Raw genomic sequence first — 13412 nt, 5'->3', positions numbered from 1 at the left:
ATGCCATAGGCCTGGCCTGAACGAATAGCTTATGTAGTTGAATGTAGCAAAATCCTGTTCAGCTCCCAGTGTGTTTATAAGCATGAAACCAGATCACAGATGCGCCTTTTCCCATCATTCACCCCTTCTAATGTAATTGTTCCATTGTGTAAAGTGCTGATACGTGCTCAGACCTGGCTGAAATACCTGCCTTTTTCTCTGAACTTTGTTGCGACTCTGCTTGGGTATTTGGAAAGAGTTTGGAGGTTAAATCTTAAGAATGTCCAATATAAATGTTGCACAGGGTAAAAGTCCACAGCATGCTTCTTTGTATCTCTGCTTCCATCTGGTGGACAAATGCTGGCTACTGGTCTTTTTCTATACAGGGTCCTGACTCAGGGATTTTCCGCAGTCCTCTTTTAGAGCACATTTGCATTATTCTAAAGAAGAGGTCTTCATTCAAACACACCTGGGACTTCAGCAAGATTTGGATCCAGATCTAAACTTTACAGGGGTTGGACCCAACTCTAGTAAAAAAAACCCACGTTTAGTTCACAGCATGGTGCATGGAGCGGGTTTCAGACAGAGTATTTCATTCTGTAAGCTCGGTGTTTTGTTGGCAGAAGACTGCAGAAGCTTCCTGTGTTTCTGGGTCTCCATTCTTTAACATTGCAGGAAAATCTTCGAGGTTAGTTTGAAACGGACATGTCAGTGGGTTAAATTTCCTAATCCCAAACTTCCTGGTTGATAATCCTGCTACTTTGCACTAACATAATTCGTTTCATTTCTAGATTATGTGTTTACTTGTGCATAAGAATCTGTGTTTCCTTGCTAGCCTTGGAGTTTGTGTCAACCAACTCTAGGAGGAGGTTAACTAGACACTTAGACACCATGGTGTTGGGCACCAGTATAAATAGAGGGCCATGTTGGTTTGTAAGATGTAAATACACACTTTTCCCCCCCTGCTAATATTGTGTATACTTAAAGATTTTTCTAATCTGATGTACCACTAATAAAACCTTCACCTGATATTTCTCTAATAGGGTAGCAATGAAGAGATTTTTGCTGCCACGTGACTTCATGTGAATGAACAGATTCTAATTAGATGAAAAGGGGAGAGGTTAGAATCACTTGATACTGTCGGATCCCAGCAAAGAGGGTAAACTCAGCTGTGTGAGACAATCTGGCCCTGATGCTTGCTGCCACCCGGGAAGACTGAGAAATCCAAGTGGGAATATCCTAACGCTGCATCCCTAGCTTATGTGTTTTGCTCTTCTACCTGCCCCTGAGCTGATGCTCTGTTTCTAATGTCCTGTGTCATGTCTCGATCTGAGAATTAGAATTTCTGTGCTGAAAACAGTTTCCGGCGCAAGGCTGTCAGCAAAGTTGTGGCTTTCTGCACCAGTGCCAAAGAACTGGGAACATTAAAGTATTTTACTGATTCAGAGTGAAATTGTTGGGGGAATGTTATGCACTCAGGGGAGCTTCTGCCCCTTTATTAGAGAGACAAAGTGGGTGAGGTAAGATCTTTTATTGGACCGATTTCTGTTGGGGAGTGGTCTCTTTCGCCAACAGATGTTGGTCCGATAAAAGATATTACCTCACCTACCTTGTCTCTCTAATATCCTGGGACTGGTACGTATATCTACCCCTTATTCACCATGTAAACAATGCCACAGCTAATCCTTAGAAACACATGCATTGCCATACCAGATAAAATCACTCGTCCAGCAAATCCATTGTTCTATCTCTGGTCGTGACCAAAGTTTGATATTTTGGAGTTAAACAACCTTCTCCCTCTACTAATAATACAGCTGTGCAACTGTGCAGTGTTGAACATGTAGGAGAACTGGAGAGCATGCTGGGTACATGTGTCTTTCTGCAATTCCTTCCTGTCGCCCCACCTGATCAGTTTACCCCTTAAAGCATGAGATTCAATTCCCCTTATTTTAGTTCACGTTAGGCAGGTGCAGACTCTAACCTCGTGCTGTACGTGGCTTTGTTTGCTGGTTTGTTCCTAAAGTGGTGATGCACTGGGATCAAAACCAGTAACTTACAGTGTCGAGACATTTGGGGGTAGATCCTGACCCTGTTGGAGTCCATAGCGAAACTTCCTTTGACTTGATTGAGGTCACAATTTCACCCATGGCTTATCAGATAAATCGCCCCATCCCTTTGCCCTGAAAGTTGTTGCATGGCCCCTTTTCACTGGCAGTCATGGGCGGGTCTGGCTTCTGCATTTTTGTTGCCAGAGGGAAGCTGCTGTAGCTGGATTAGGAGCCAGGAACTCTTCCATTAACCTTACTCCATGGTATATTATTTTTCTTACTTTTCTCCTCCTTTCACCTTGTCCTCTGCTGAAGAAGAAATTGAGGAGGGCAGGGTGGAGGTGAAGTAGAGAGAGTACTTACCCATCTTTATGAAGTGCTTTGAGATCTGAGGATTAAACATGCTGCATCTAAGAGCTAAGGACTGATATTACTGTATGCATTTTGCAATACACCAGGCTGACAATGAAGCATTCCCTCTTGTATGGACACCAAAAGGCTGTCTGTGCCTCCCAGTGAAAATAACATGCACCTTTTGGTAACTTCAGCAAGCAGGATCTAAAAGAATTACAGCATCCTTGAAGGCACACAATATTCTTTTTCAGGAACGAGAGCTCCTGGAGCAACCTTAAGGGAGGCCGTAATTACTTGTATTGTGCAGCACTGCATATCTCCTACCTGGTGAAGACAACAACAGCATCCTTCAGAAAGCACTGAACCTCTTTCATTAGCTGCGGAGAGAATAGGATTCCTAGTGTCAAAGCTGCTGTCAACTGATAAAAAAATTTCGTTTCAGCAAAGACATTTCCTGTCTCCCTAACCTCTCCTTATAAACTTGGCTGAGAGAGTCAGAAGGTTCACTTCAAACAAAAAAAGACCACTCTTGAGTGTCTGGAAGTTGTTCAATACGTATACACACTGGATATACATGTCTCCCTATGTGACTACATAAACACTTTGGATTATCTATACATACATCTATACCCTCTGTATGTTGTATGTAATCTATATATTGACTTGTTCTGTGTGCATAAAGATGAAGGTGTGGTGTGCAGAGAACTGATCTCTCAGTGGTTGACTTTAAAACCTAGCAGCTGGTTATCAAAATGTCTGTGATAACCTTTCCATATTCAAAACAAAGAAATTCACCTTTCTGCTTATAGGCAAGATTCAGCTGTTAATGGGTGAAGTAATAAATGTGAACACAAACAAAGGATTTCAAGTATTTTATTCGGCAGCTTCCTAGGAATCTTTAGAAAATCCTTTCCTGACCACAGTTCAGTGCAAAACTTAGCCAGCTTCAACATTGTGGCATTTGGCCCCTCATTTTGTGCAGGCAGCATTTGCAGCTGCACTCAAAGCCCCTTGAAAATCTGGCCCTTTGTGCTGGTTAAAGGGACGCTGTCAACTAGAGTGAGTCTCAGGCCTGGTCTACACTAGGACGTTGGATCGATCTAAGATACGCAACTTCAGCTACGAGAATAGCGTAGCTGAAGTCGACGTATCTTAGATTGACTTGGAATCACTTACTTCACGTCCTCGCGGTGCAGGATCGACGGCCGCCGCTCCCCCGTCGACTCCACTTCCACCTCTCGCCGTGGTGGCGTTCCGGAGTCGATGGCAGAGCGATCAGGGATCGATTTATTGCATCTACGCTAGACGCGATAAATCGATCCCTGATAGATTGATCACTACCCGCCGGTTCGGCGGGTAGTGTAGATGTGGCCCCATATTTTACAATTTTAAGTAATTAAATTGAACTTTTGTTCTGAAGACAAAAATAATGGCAATGGAGGCTGGTTACCAGATTTAATGTGACAAGAAATTAGATGGACCTAAGATGTAGTTTTCAGATCAAACTTTGCATTGGAATTCCTCTAAGTATGGGCCCGTTCAGATCTGGGGTTCTGGTTTGGCCAATTGTAGAGGTTCTGAACCACAAAGTGCCTGATCCTTCTATTGGAGCTATGTGGATGGGACCTGGGGTTGGTGCAGAACTTCAGTGGGGCTCCAGGCATGCATCCACTTTCACTGACATGGATGTGATTGCAGGACGGGGCAGAACTCTAGATCAGGTTCTACACTTTCTCAAAGTCCCACAATGTTTGGCTGTGGGCTTGCAGTTCAGGACTTGACTTGAACAGAAATGTTGACCTGAAATAGAAACTCATTCCCCTGAAGTCTTCCATGTCCATTCCAAACCCAATCACATGGCACTCCTATGGGAGAACCAGGAAGTGAAAGTAACCAGAAACAAAGGTGAAATTGACCAGACCAGTTGAGTGAACTACAAAAAATGTAACACACAAACAGTGTAAACAGGGAGGAAGAAAAGTCTGTTTTCTGTGATGGTTTGTTCTTGAAATGGAGGTAAGGAATTGGCTAGTTTTTAATATAAATGGAATGTGGACAGCACTTCTTTAAAGAGTTTCTTTTATCCCTCTTTTTTTTTTTTTCCTGGGTGTATTTAGGTTCCCAACCAGCTGTGACTCGAGATGTTGCTATTGTTGCTGCTCCGGAGAACACCACAGTGGTAGCTGGAGAGAGTGCCGTCATGGAGTGTATGGCCTCTGCAGAGCCCACCCCATTTGTCTCTTGGATACGACAGGGTAAATTAAGATAATTATTCTTTTGATGTTAGGAGGAGTCTATGCACACTGTATTTTTAAAATCTATTAAAAGGGAAAGTGCTGTGGAAGAGAGGGCGCTTTTTAAATTGCTACCCACTGTATGGGGCTATGTACGCGGTGATCTGGAGTGTCCTTTCTGAGCTGGGATTACTCATTGAATCTAAAACCTTACAAAGCGTGCAACTTATTTTATAGTTGTTTGATCTGTAAAATAAATGAAATTCTGGTTACTGGATGCCTTTTGATCTAAATTAGTCATGGCAGTATTGTATGAGCCGGAGCATTGAAGGTCACCATATAGGGGTCAGGCTGATGACACTTCTTTTGTAATGGTTCAGAAAGGTTAGTGGGAATTTTAACACATCTGCTGTTGCTTTGTAAAAATAACTTTTGATATCTTGTGGGATTATAAAATATGATAAGGATTCTTTAGTCATTTAAGGGGCCTTGTTTTCAAAAGTAAATCCTCTTATGGTCAAGATAATGAAGGTCTGAGAAAGAGTAAAGATATCATTAAGTGCCTGTAAATGAGCCAGACTGATTTTCATGTGTCAAGGGCTGATCAGCCTAAATCAGAAGTAGGGCTGGTGTAACCATCACTGAGGTTGTGTCAGATGTTTCCCATGAGCGATTAAACATTGAAACTTGCCATGTGGGTTCTCAGTCCAGAAACCACGTCTCAAAAACATATTGAAATAGTTTTCAAAAATCTGTGTTATGTCATAAGCCTCTTTCCTTGCCCTCAGAACCATTTAATCAACTCAGTCTTTAGCTGTAACTTGCCTACTCCGGGGGCTCTTCGTTAATGGCAATGTTTTTGGATGTGCTAATATTTCCTCCTCCGCCCCCCCTCAAAAAAAAAAAAAGTTTGCGGGACTCTGTGTGGGGAATACAAACAGGGAGGATTAATCACTGAGGCAGAGCTGGAATCTTGCATTTCATCCCATGTACTTAAGACATAATTAGCAATACCCATCTTTCCCATGCTAAATAATTTATTCATTGCTACACTGAGAGCGGTGAGTGCCCAGAGTATTTGTAATCAGAGTCAATTAGCACGGTTAGAGTTTGGGTTGTTTTTTTTTTATTAAATGAGTGGCACGTTTTCTTTCAAGCTGTAGTTTTTAAATGTTTGTTCTGTGCCCTCAGGTTTTCGGTCTGGATGTCCTTGGTTTAGCATGGATGAGCTGATTGGGCCTCATCAGTCTTCATGTGGTTATTAAAATAGATTTGGTTCCAAAATTGCAGTAAAAAGAAGGGCTGAGACACTCAGGATGAGTAAAGTCCTGTAACACTGAGGGTTTCAACTGTAGGTCACCCATTGAAACTCTGCCACGACAATCAGTTCCATCTGGGGTCAGATTTTCAAGTCACTTGTGTTTAGGCATGTGTGCAAAATGTGCATGCAGGTGTGTTCCTGAATTGAACGCCTGGGTACTGAATTGTGGGCCCATCCGCAGACCAGCAGTAAGTGGGAGGGTGTGTAGACGTTGCTAACAGCCGCGTTCCACATCAACTGTGCTAGGTGACAGAGTAACAGCCGTGTTAGTCTGTATTCGTAAAAAGAAAAGGAGGACTTGTGGCACCTTAGAGACTAACCAATTTATATGAGCATAATCTTTCGTAAGCTTATGCTCAAATAAATTGGTTAGTCTCTAAGGTGCCACAAGTACTCCTTTTCTTTTTGTGCTAGGTGAGTGGCCCTTGCTACTCGGAGCAAGCCACCACTCGACCTGGAGGATGCATCTGTGTACCCTGAAGGCAGGAAGCTTGTCTCTGTCTCCACATGCAGCCTTAACTGAATGCAGCCAGCAATGGGGTGTGGAGCCAGGAAGACGTTTCAGCTTCTGCTGTCTAGGGCAGTGTGTCTAGAGGGTGAGGGGAATGGCAGAGCTTCCAGCTGGTGTGTTCTTCCTTGCTATGTATCGCAGCAAGGATGAGAAGTTACAGAAGTAGCAGGGATGTTAGCAGCAGTACCGTGGTCGAAAGCAACCATGGCTCTTGTGGAGGGGAGAGGAGGCAAACAGCATGGTTCCCCATAGTGCATTGGAAGCTGGTGGGTTATTTTTGAAATCTAAAACAAAGTTCTAAAATAGTAAATCATGCATGAGTGCAAAACCTGAGCCCCCTCGGCCCCGTATAGCTCAGCCTGGCAGCTGGCAGGTTGGATTTACGAGCGCCCAGAGAAGCCTCTCCTCCCCCAAGCAAATTCACCCACAATCTGGCCCAAAGTCCCCTTGCATTGCTTAAACCCTGACACAGAGCAGGCTGGAGGAGGCAATGTTTGGATCGCATAGAGTAAACGTCGCTGGCTCCAGGCCACCGGCTTCCTCTGAGCTCTGTTGGGAGCAAGGAGGAACTATGGTGGCAGCAGGGACAGGAGCAGTCAGGGTGGCTTGCATGACACTCCACCTAATCTCTGGTTGACACAGAAGCCAAGCGTTGCTTTAAATTACACCCAGGCCATTTTGACTCCTGGCCAGCCCTGGTCCCTCAGGGACCCCCCCGCCTCCACACTCTCTGTTCTCAGTTCTGAGGAACTGCCAGGCCTCTGACCCAGCATTGCTCCTGGAGCTTTGCAGCAGTGATGTTACAATTAAAGATGTTTTGAGAAGGAACAGAAACCGGGCTTGTGCCCTTTTCTCTTACACACCTTCTGAGGCGACGAGAAGTCCTCCAGCAAAACCAGGCAAGGCCAAACGCAACTCCCTATGTCTTCAGGGGGAAGCTGAGGTTCCTCATCATCCCCCAGGATCGGGCCCCAAAGCCATTTATCACTTTCTGCAAGAACTCTCTCTTTGCTGAAATTTCTCATGCCAGGAGAACTGTAGAGTCCCTGGGTCTACCCTGTTTTCAGAGTAACAGTGCTGTGCATGGCCTATCCACAGCAAGAAACAGATCAGGAGTCTTCAAATGTAGCTGATCTGACAAATCTTTGTCGGATCCAAGTTGAAGGCTCATGTGGAAAATTCAGCCTTTGCTGTTCATGGCAGGGTTAGGTTTCAAAACCAGGCCAGTAAATTCCCATGTAATCAAACTGGCTAATATGTTACAGGTCAGTAACCAGAGCAGGTACATAAAAATTTATTAGCGGGTTTGGCAAATTCATTGCATCCTCAGTGTTGTGAGCCAGTTCAGTACAGCTTCCAGGAGCCGGACAGGAAAAAAATCTCTTCAGTTAATGGTGACTCAGTGCTCTGGCTCCTTGTAAATGTGGGATTTTTAGCAGACAAATACACGCTGGATTCCATCCCGCAACCTTGTCCAATAGGCATGTAATAAAGCAATTATCTTCTTCGCATATGTCAGCCTTAGATATGGTCTGAATCCAGATACCCCGGAGCGTAGGGGATGTTTGGCTTCAAGTCGGAACTTCTTGGCTATAATGGACTAAACCCGGATCCGAACTTGCAATCAGTTTGGATCAGGATGAGAAGTAGTCTGAGTCCATCCCTAGGAGAAACCCAATGGTGAAAATGATAATCACGGGCTGTCTCTTCTTCTCAGCTGCTACCCCTTGCCAGTGCAATATAGGTTCTTCTTGGAGAGAGCTGGTGTGCGCATTAACTATGGGCTTAAATCTGCACCACAACTCTGCCCCTGAAAGATGCCACCCATTGCTAGGCAGCAAAACAACTTTGACTTTCATTGTAGCAGAACACCTGCTCTGCTACAGTTCAGGTTGATCTGAAATTGTTCTGTAGCATCTGAGTGTAGAGTGATAGCATGAGCATTACTGATGTGTTGGGGCATAGCACAAAGAGGGCGCTGTTAAGGTTGTTTTGTGGGGGTGATATTAGTATATTTCCTGTTTTTCAGAGGTTTACATTAGCTATTCTCCATATCCTGGAAAGACACAAGGCTTGGCTGGCCAACCTTAGCTCTATGTTAATGAAGTTTGGGCATTTAAGTTCGGTGCTGTACAGACATGTAGTAAGAGATTGTCCTTATCTCAAATTGCTTCCCGCCTAAATAATCAAGATGGACAAAGAATGGGTGAGAAAAAAAATGCTATTTATCCCCATTTTACAATAGGAAACTGAGGCCCAGAGAGACCAAGTGACTTGCTCAAGGCCATGTACAGCGGCAGAGCTAGGAATTGAACTTTTCATGATGGTTATTAGTTAAAGTCTGGAACCCCTGGTGTCCGAGTGGGATCCCTAATGTAGGCTTTACACCCACGGTGTGTGTTTTTGTGCTCTGCAGACGGGAAGCCTATTTCCATGGACGTGATTGTGTTAGGCCGGACCAACCTCCTAATTCCTCAGGCCCAGCCCCATCACTCTGGCGTGTACGTCTGTCGGGCGAACAAACCCCAGACCCGGCAGTTTGTTACAGCTGCGGCTGAGCTCAGCGTCCTCGGTGAGTTGACAGAATAAACGTTTCAGATGTAAGCACCACCCCGGATAATTGCTTTCCCCCTAGAATCACATCCAGAGGCCCCCCTAGAAGGGATGCTCACAGCTCCCTCGCTGTGTCTAAGAGGGGAACGTAATTAGAAGGAAGCCATCAGGTCCCAATCATTCAGTCCAAGCATGGAATAGTTCTCAGTGGCGTTATTACCACCATTTAATTTTTTTTCCTTTCCGAAGCATTTTTTTTCTTTCTGCAGCATTCCCTTGTGAAAGCGACCAACTTCCACTCTTATGGAAGCCCCTGGGGAGAACAGCCTAGGAACAGGGAGGGAGTTGATACCGATTTTTTGGGGGCTAGTCTCAATTAAGTCTCAAGAGTTTGCCTGGCAAACCTCCCATGCACCTGGAGCTGTTTCAGACCTAATGTGGCCTGGGAGGAAAGGGCTCGCCTTGGCTTTTTCTTTTTGACCGTCCTTTCTCTGCTGTTCTTTCAGCACCTCCCAGCATCTCCCAGTCTCCCGAAACCATTTCCCGCACCCGGGCCAGCACTGCCAGGTTTGTGTGCAAAGCAGAAGGGGAGCCAGCCCCCGTCATCCACTGGCTGAAGAACGGAGAGGCCGTCCTGTCCAATGGCCGGGTGAAAATTCAGAGCAGTGGCAGCCTGGTGATCAACCAGATCGGGCTGGAGGACGCCGGCTATTACCAGTGCGTGGCGGAGAACAGGCTGGGGATGGCGTGTGCCACGGCCAAGCTCTCGGTCATTGTGCGGGAGGGCTTGCCAAGTGCTCCCAAGAAGGTGTCAGCCGTCTCCCTGTCCAGCACCACTGTCTTAGTGTCCTGGGAGCGTCCAGAGTACAACAGCGAGCAGATCATTGGCTTTTCCCTGCATTATCAGAAGGCCGTGGGTAGGTGCTCTCAGTTTGCATAGTTCGGTTGTCACCACCATCGTAGAATAGCGGTGATAACACGAATCCACGTGCTGCATGTCCCCTTTGTGGGCTTGTGCTTCCTTCTTTATTTTTTAACTACATCGTGCATGGACAGGAGCGGCTGTTCGCGTGTTATCATGTCAGACAGGGTGTGATCAAGCTGGGTGTGCTTAGCCTGGGAGTTCAGGCAGCTGTAGTGTGGTATTTGCAGGGCCTCCTCAGAGAACCTGCCTCTCATACTATTGACTTCTCCCCACTAGGGTCAGAAAAATCTAGTGAGTCAGTGGGGTTTCAGAGCACTTTACCCTAGGATTTTTTTGGAAGCTCAGTTTGTATGGCAGAGCTGCACCTCAGACCCCGCCCCCTCAATGATTGTTAAGGCTGTTGTTATATTAATGGGACAGAGCTAAGGGTTTGAAGCCTTAAAACCACCTCTGCCTCTTCTTACCCAATTTTGCACGTGCAATTCATTGCACTTACCAGTTTTGCACATGCATATTGGGCAGTTGGGTGCCCATCTCCCCATTCTGTGCATGCAAGTGGCCACTTTTGTGATGCAATCAGTTGCATGAACAGACTTGGCCATGCAAAAGTGGAAGCCTGGGATGAAAATTTGACCTTGAGCATCTCTGGGGAATGCATGTTCGAAACAGGCCTTGGTGCATCCCACAGATACAATGAAGAAATAACCATGCTGGGATTCTAATCTGGGATCCCAGCCAGACTAAGTAGTTTCCTACCTTCCAAATCAGTATTCCGTCTTCTGGATAGCTGTGAAAAACTGAAAGAAGAGTAGGTGAACATCTGTAGTGTGCTCATCAGGACACTTCAGAAAAATTTTATCCTTGGTGATTTAGGAGCTTAAATCCCATTGATGTAGACACTGCTGAAAACTTTTCCGTTAGTCTTTATTCCCGTATGACACTGCTGTCCTTTTGATTTTATGTACACTTATTATGATTAAGGCTAAGATTTGTCACTGATATTTTTAGTAAAAGTCACGGACAGGTCACGGGCAAAAAAAGAAAAATTCATGGGAGCCGTGACCTGTCCGTGACTTTTACTAAAAATATCCCTGACAAAATGGGGATCTGCGGGTCCCCACACTGCCTGAAGTGGGGCAGCTGCACAGGGCTAGGAGCCGCTTGCAGCTCTGGGGGCCCCCACTGCATGTGGGGGCCAGAAGCTGTTGGGTTCCTCCCCCACTGGCAGCTCCAGGGGTTCCCCGCTGCCCGGGGCAGCCAGGAGCTCGGGGGTTCCCCAGGGACGGCCAGGAGCTTGGGGGTTCCCCCACCACCTGTGGTGGATGGAAAGTGCAGGGTACCCCACCGCCTGCTGCAGCGGTACCCCACAGCTCCCTGCCCCCACAGGCAGCGGGGAACCCTGCAGCTTCCAACCACCGCAGGCTGAAGTCACGGAGGTCGCTGGAAGTCACGGAGTCTGTGACTCCCACAACGTCCGTGACTAAAGCGTAGCCTTAATTATGATCAGTGAATGTACAAAATACCAGAAAGACGCTTGGTGCCAAGGGGCAATGACAGTGACTAAAACGGTCAAAGTTGGGTGCCTAGACGGTAGGTGTCTACATCTACAATCTGAATCAGGGGTCTGACTTTCAGAGAATTGAGCTGAGAATCTCCCATGTCTGCGGATGTCGGTGGGAAGCAAGAGCTCACGTGAAATCAGGCTGCTTATTTAGGTGCCTTAGTATGGATTTAGGTGCTTAACTTTGGCTAAAACGCTCACACGTAGGCATCTAATGTCCCTGCCTGACGAGCTCAGTGTCTAAGTTAAGATTTGCCAGAACATGACGGGAGAGGGTGACAGAGGGAGGACAAGGGGTATGCCATAATGGTTTCAAAGAGGGAAAGTTACAGTTTGTAGGTCTTGTGGAAGAGCTGATTTTGGACTTGACCAGTGTCTTGCTTCCTGCTGGTTGTACTGATGATGGGTTTTTGCATTGTCTCTAGGAACTGATAATGTAGAATACCAATTTGCTGTCAATAATGATACCACTGAGCTTCAAGTGAAAGACCTGGAACCCAATACCAATTATGTTTTCTACATGGTTGCATACTCCCAGCTAGGAGCCAGTCGGACGTCCTCTTCCATTATCGTGCGGACCCTGGAGGATGGTGCGTTGAGTAGACGTGCCCGGGTGTGTCTGAAAGTATTATCCAGCGATCAAGAAATCGTTACGCTTCACAAATGGAGACGTCACAAGACACCCTCCAGAGCATGGTGTCAGCTTGCAGAAATCCAGACGCGCTGCGAAGGTGGCCTGTTGCGACTGGATATTTATTGATGCTTTTTTTTTTTCTTCAGAGAGTGGGGAATAGTGATCTGCATGGGCAGCAACAGACATTAGATATTATCCTGCTGTCTTCTGATCCTGGTTCAGTTGACACACAGGCACCATTACTTGAAGTGAATTCAGCCGGTCTGGATTTTTACTTAGGTAACAGTGATTTTGCTCCATGTGGACTTGATCCAAAGCCCACTGAAGCAAACGGAAAGACTCCCATTAACTGGGGTCAGGCCTGCAGTCAAGTCTATTAAAAGATTATATTTTGCATTTATATCACCTTTCATTCCAAGTGTTCCAAAGCGTTTCTTAAACAGTATATACAGAACACTGCCAAAATGCAGCCGCACAGGGGCTGGAGGGCACTGCCAACTAGCCCATAACATGCCGTAGGACAGTGGCATTAAGGGGAAATTTTGGCCACATACCAGGCAAAGCCCTTCTGTTATGGGGTCTGTAATGTCCATACATGACTGTAAAGTTTAATCTGAAATTCACCCACATAGTAAACTGCATGATGCCTGTGTAATGGGGTACAGTCACTGCTGGGGGCGCCCCCTTGTGGCCGGGTCTGGGGATTATGTCTCATACAGTCTAGTGCCCCTTTCCATCAGTCATTCCGTTGCTGAAATGGCCTCTCCTCCAGTACTTCACAGCACTCGCTCTTCATGACTCAGCCCTCCAGATGGGTCACTTTATAGCCTCCCCCCGCCGCAGTCCCGAAGTCCCTCCGGACCAACTGTCCATACACTGTCTCAGGCTTCCGTGCCAATTACCACTCTGTGCCACTTCCCCAGTGGCTGCTAAGGAAACCTGGGCCCACCCACTACTCCAGGTTACCACTCAGGGACCCTATCATCAGCATCCAAGGTCTACACAGTCTCAACTCTTGCTGCTCTGTCCCTGGGCTTCTTCCTGCTTTGCCTTCCACGGGCTTTCTTCCCCATACCACCCCTGGGTGAACCCCTTCCGTCTGGGACAGGATCCCAGGGCATTCACCTCCCCCTGGGTTTCCACCTCTCTCTTCCCAGAGTGTGACTGTAGACTCTCTTCCTGCAGCTCTCCACTTCCTGGCTTATACAAGCCCAGCCTGCTCCTGCCCAGCTGGTCTTCATCTTCAGTTAGACTTTTTCAATCAATCCTGACTCTCCCCCCGGTGCGGTAGA

The 13412-nt window shown here is 46.4% G+C and overlaps 1 protein-coding gene across 2 annotated transcripts in view; it reads left to right on the top strand.

The window, feature by feature from the left end:
* IGDCC4 (immunoglobulin superfamily DCC subclass member 4) overlaps positions 1 to 13412 on the top strand; it is a 185516-nt gene that overhangs the window by 121795 nt on the left and 50309 nt on the right. For both annotated transcript variants that reach the window (XM_073304341.2, XM_073304339.2), the window contains 4 exons: positions 4499 to 4636; positions 8864 to 9019; positions 9507 to 9917; positions 11912 to 12217. In XM_073304341.2, the coding sequence (XP_073160442.1) occupies positions 4499 to 4636; positions 8864 to 9019; positions 9507 to 9917; positions 11912 to 12217 (1011 nt within the window). The remainder of the gene's footprint in view (positions 1 to 4498; positions 4637 to 8863; positions 9020 to 9506; positions 9918 to 11911; positions 12218 to 13412) is intronic.

Source organism: Lepidochelys kempii, chromosome 10, assembly GCF_965140285.1.
Source record: "Lepidochelys kempii isolate rLepKem1 chromosome 10, rLepKem1.hap1, whole genome shotgun sequence".
NCBI lineage: Eukaryota > Metazoa > Chordata > Testudines > Cheloniidae > Lepidochelys > Lepidochelys kempii.
The sequence above is the reverse complement of the archived record's forward strand: the minus strand, read 5'-3'. Positions and strand labels throughout refer to the sequence as shown.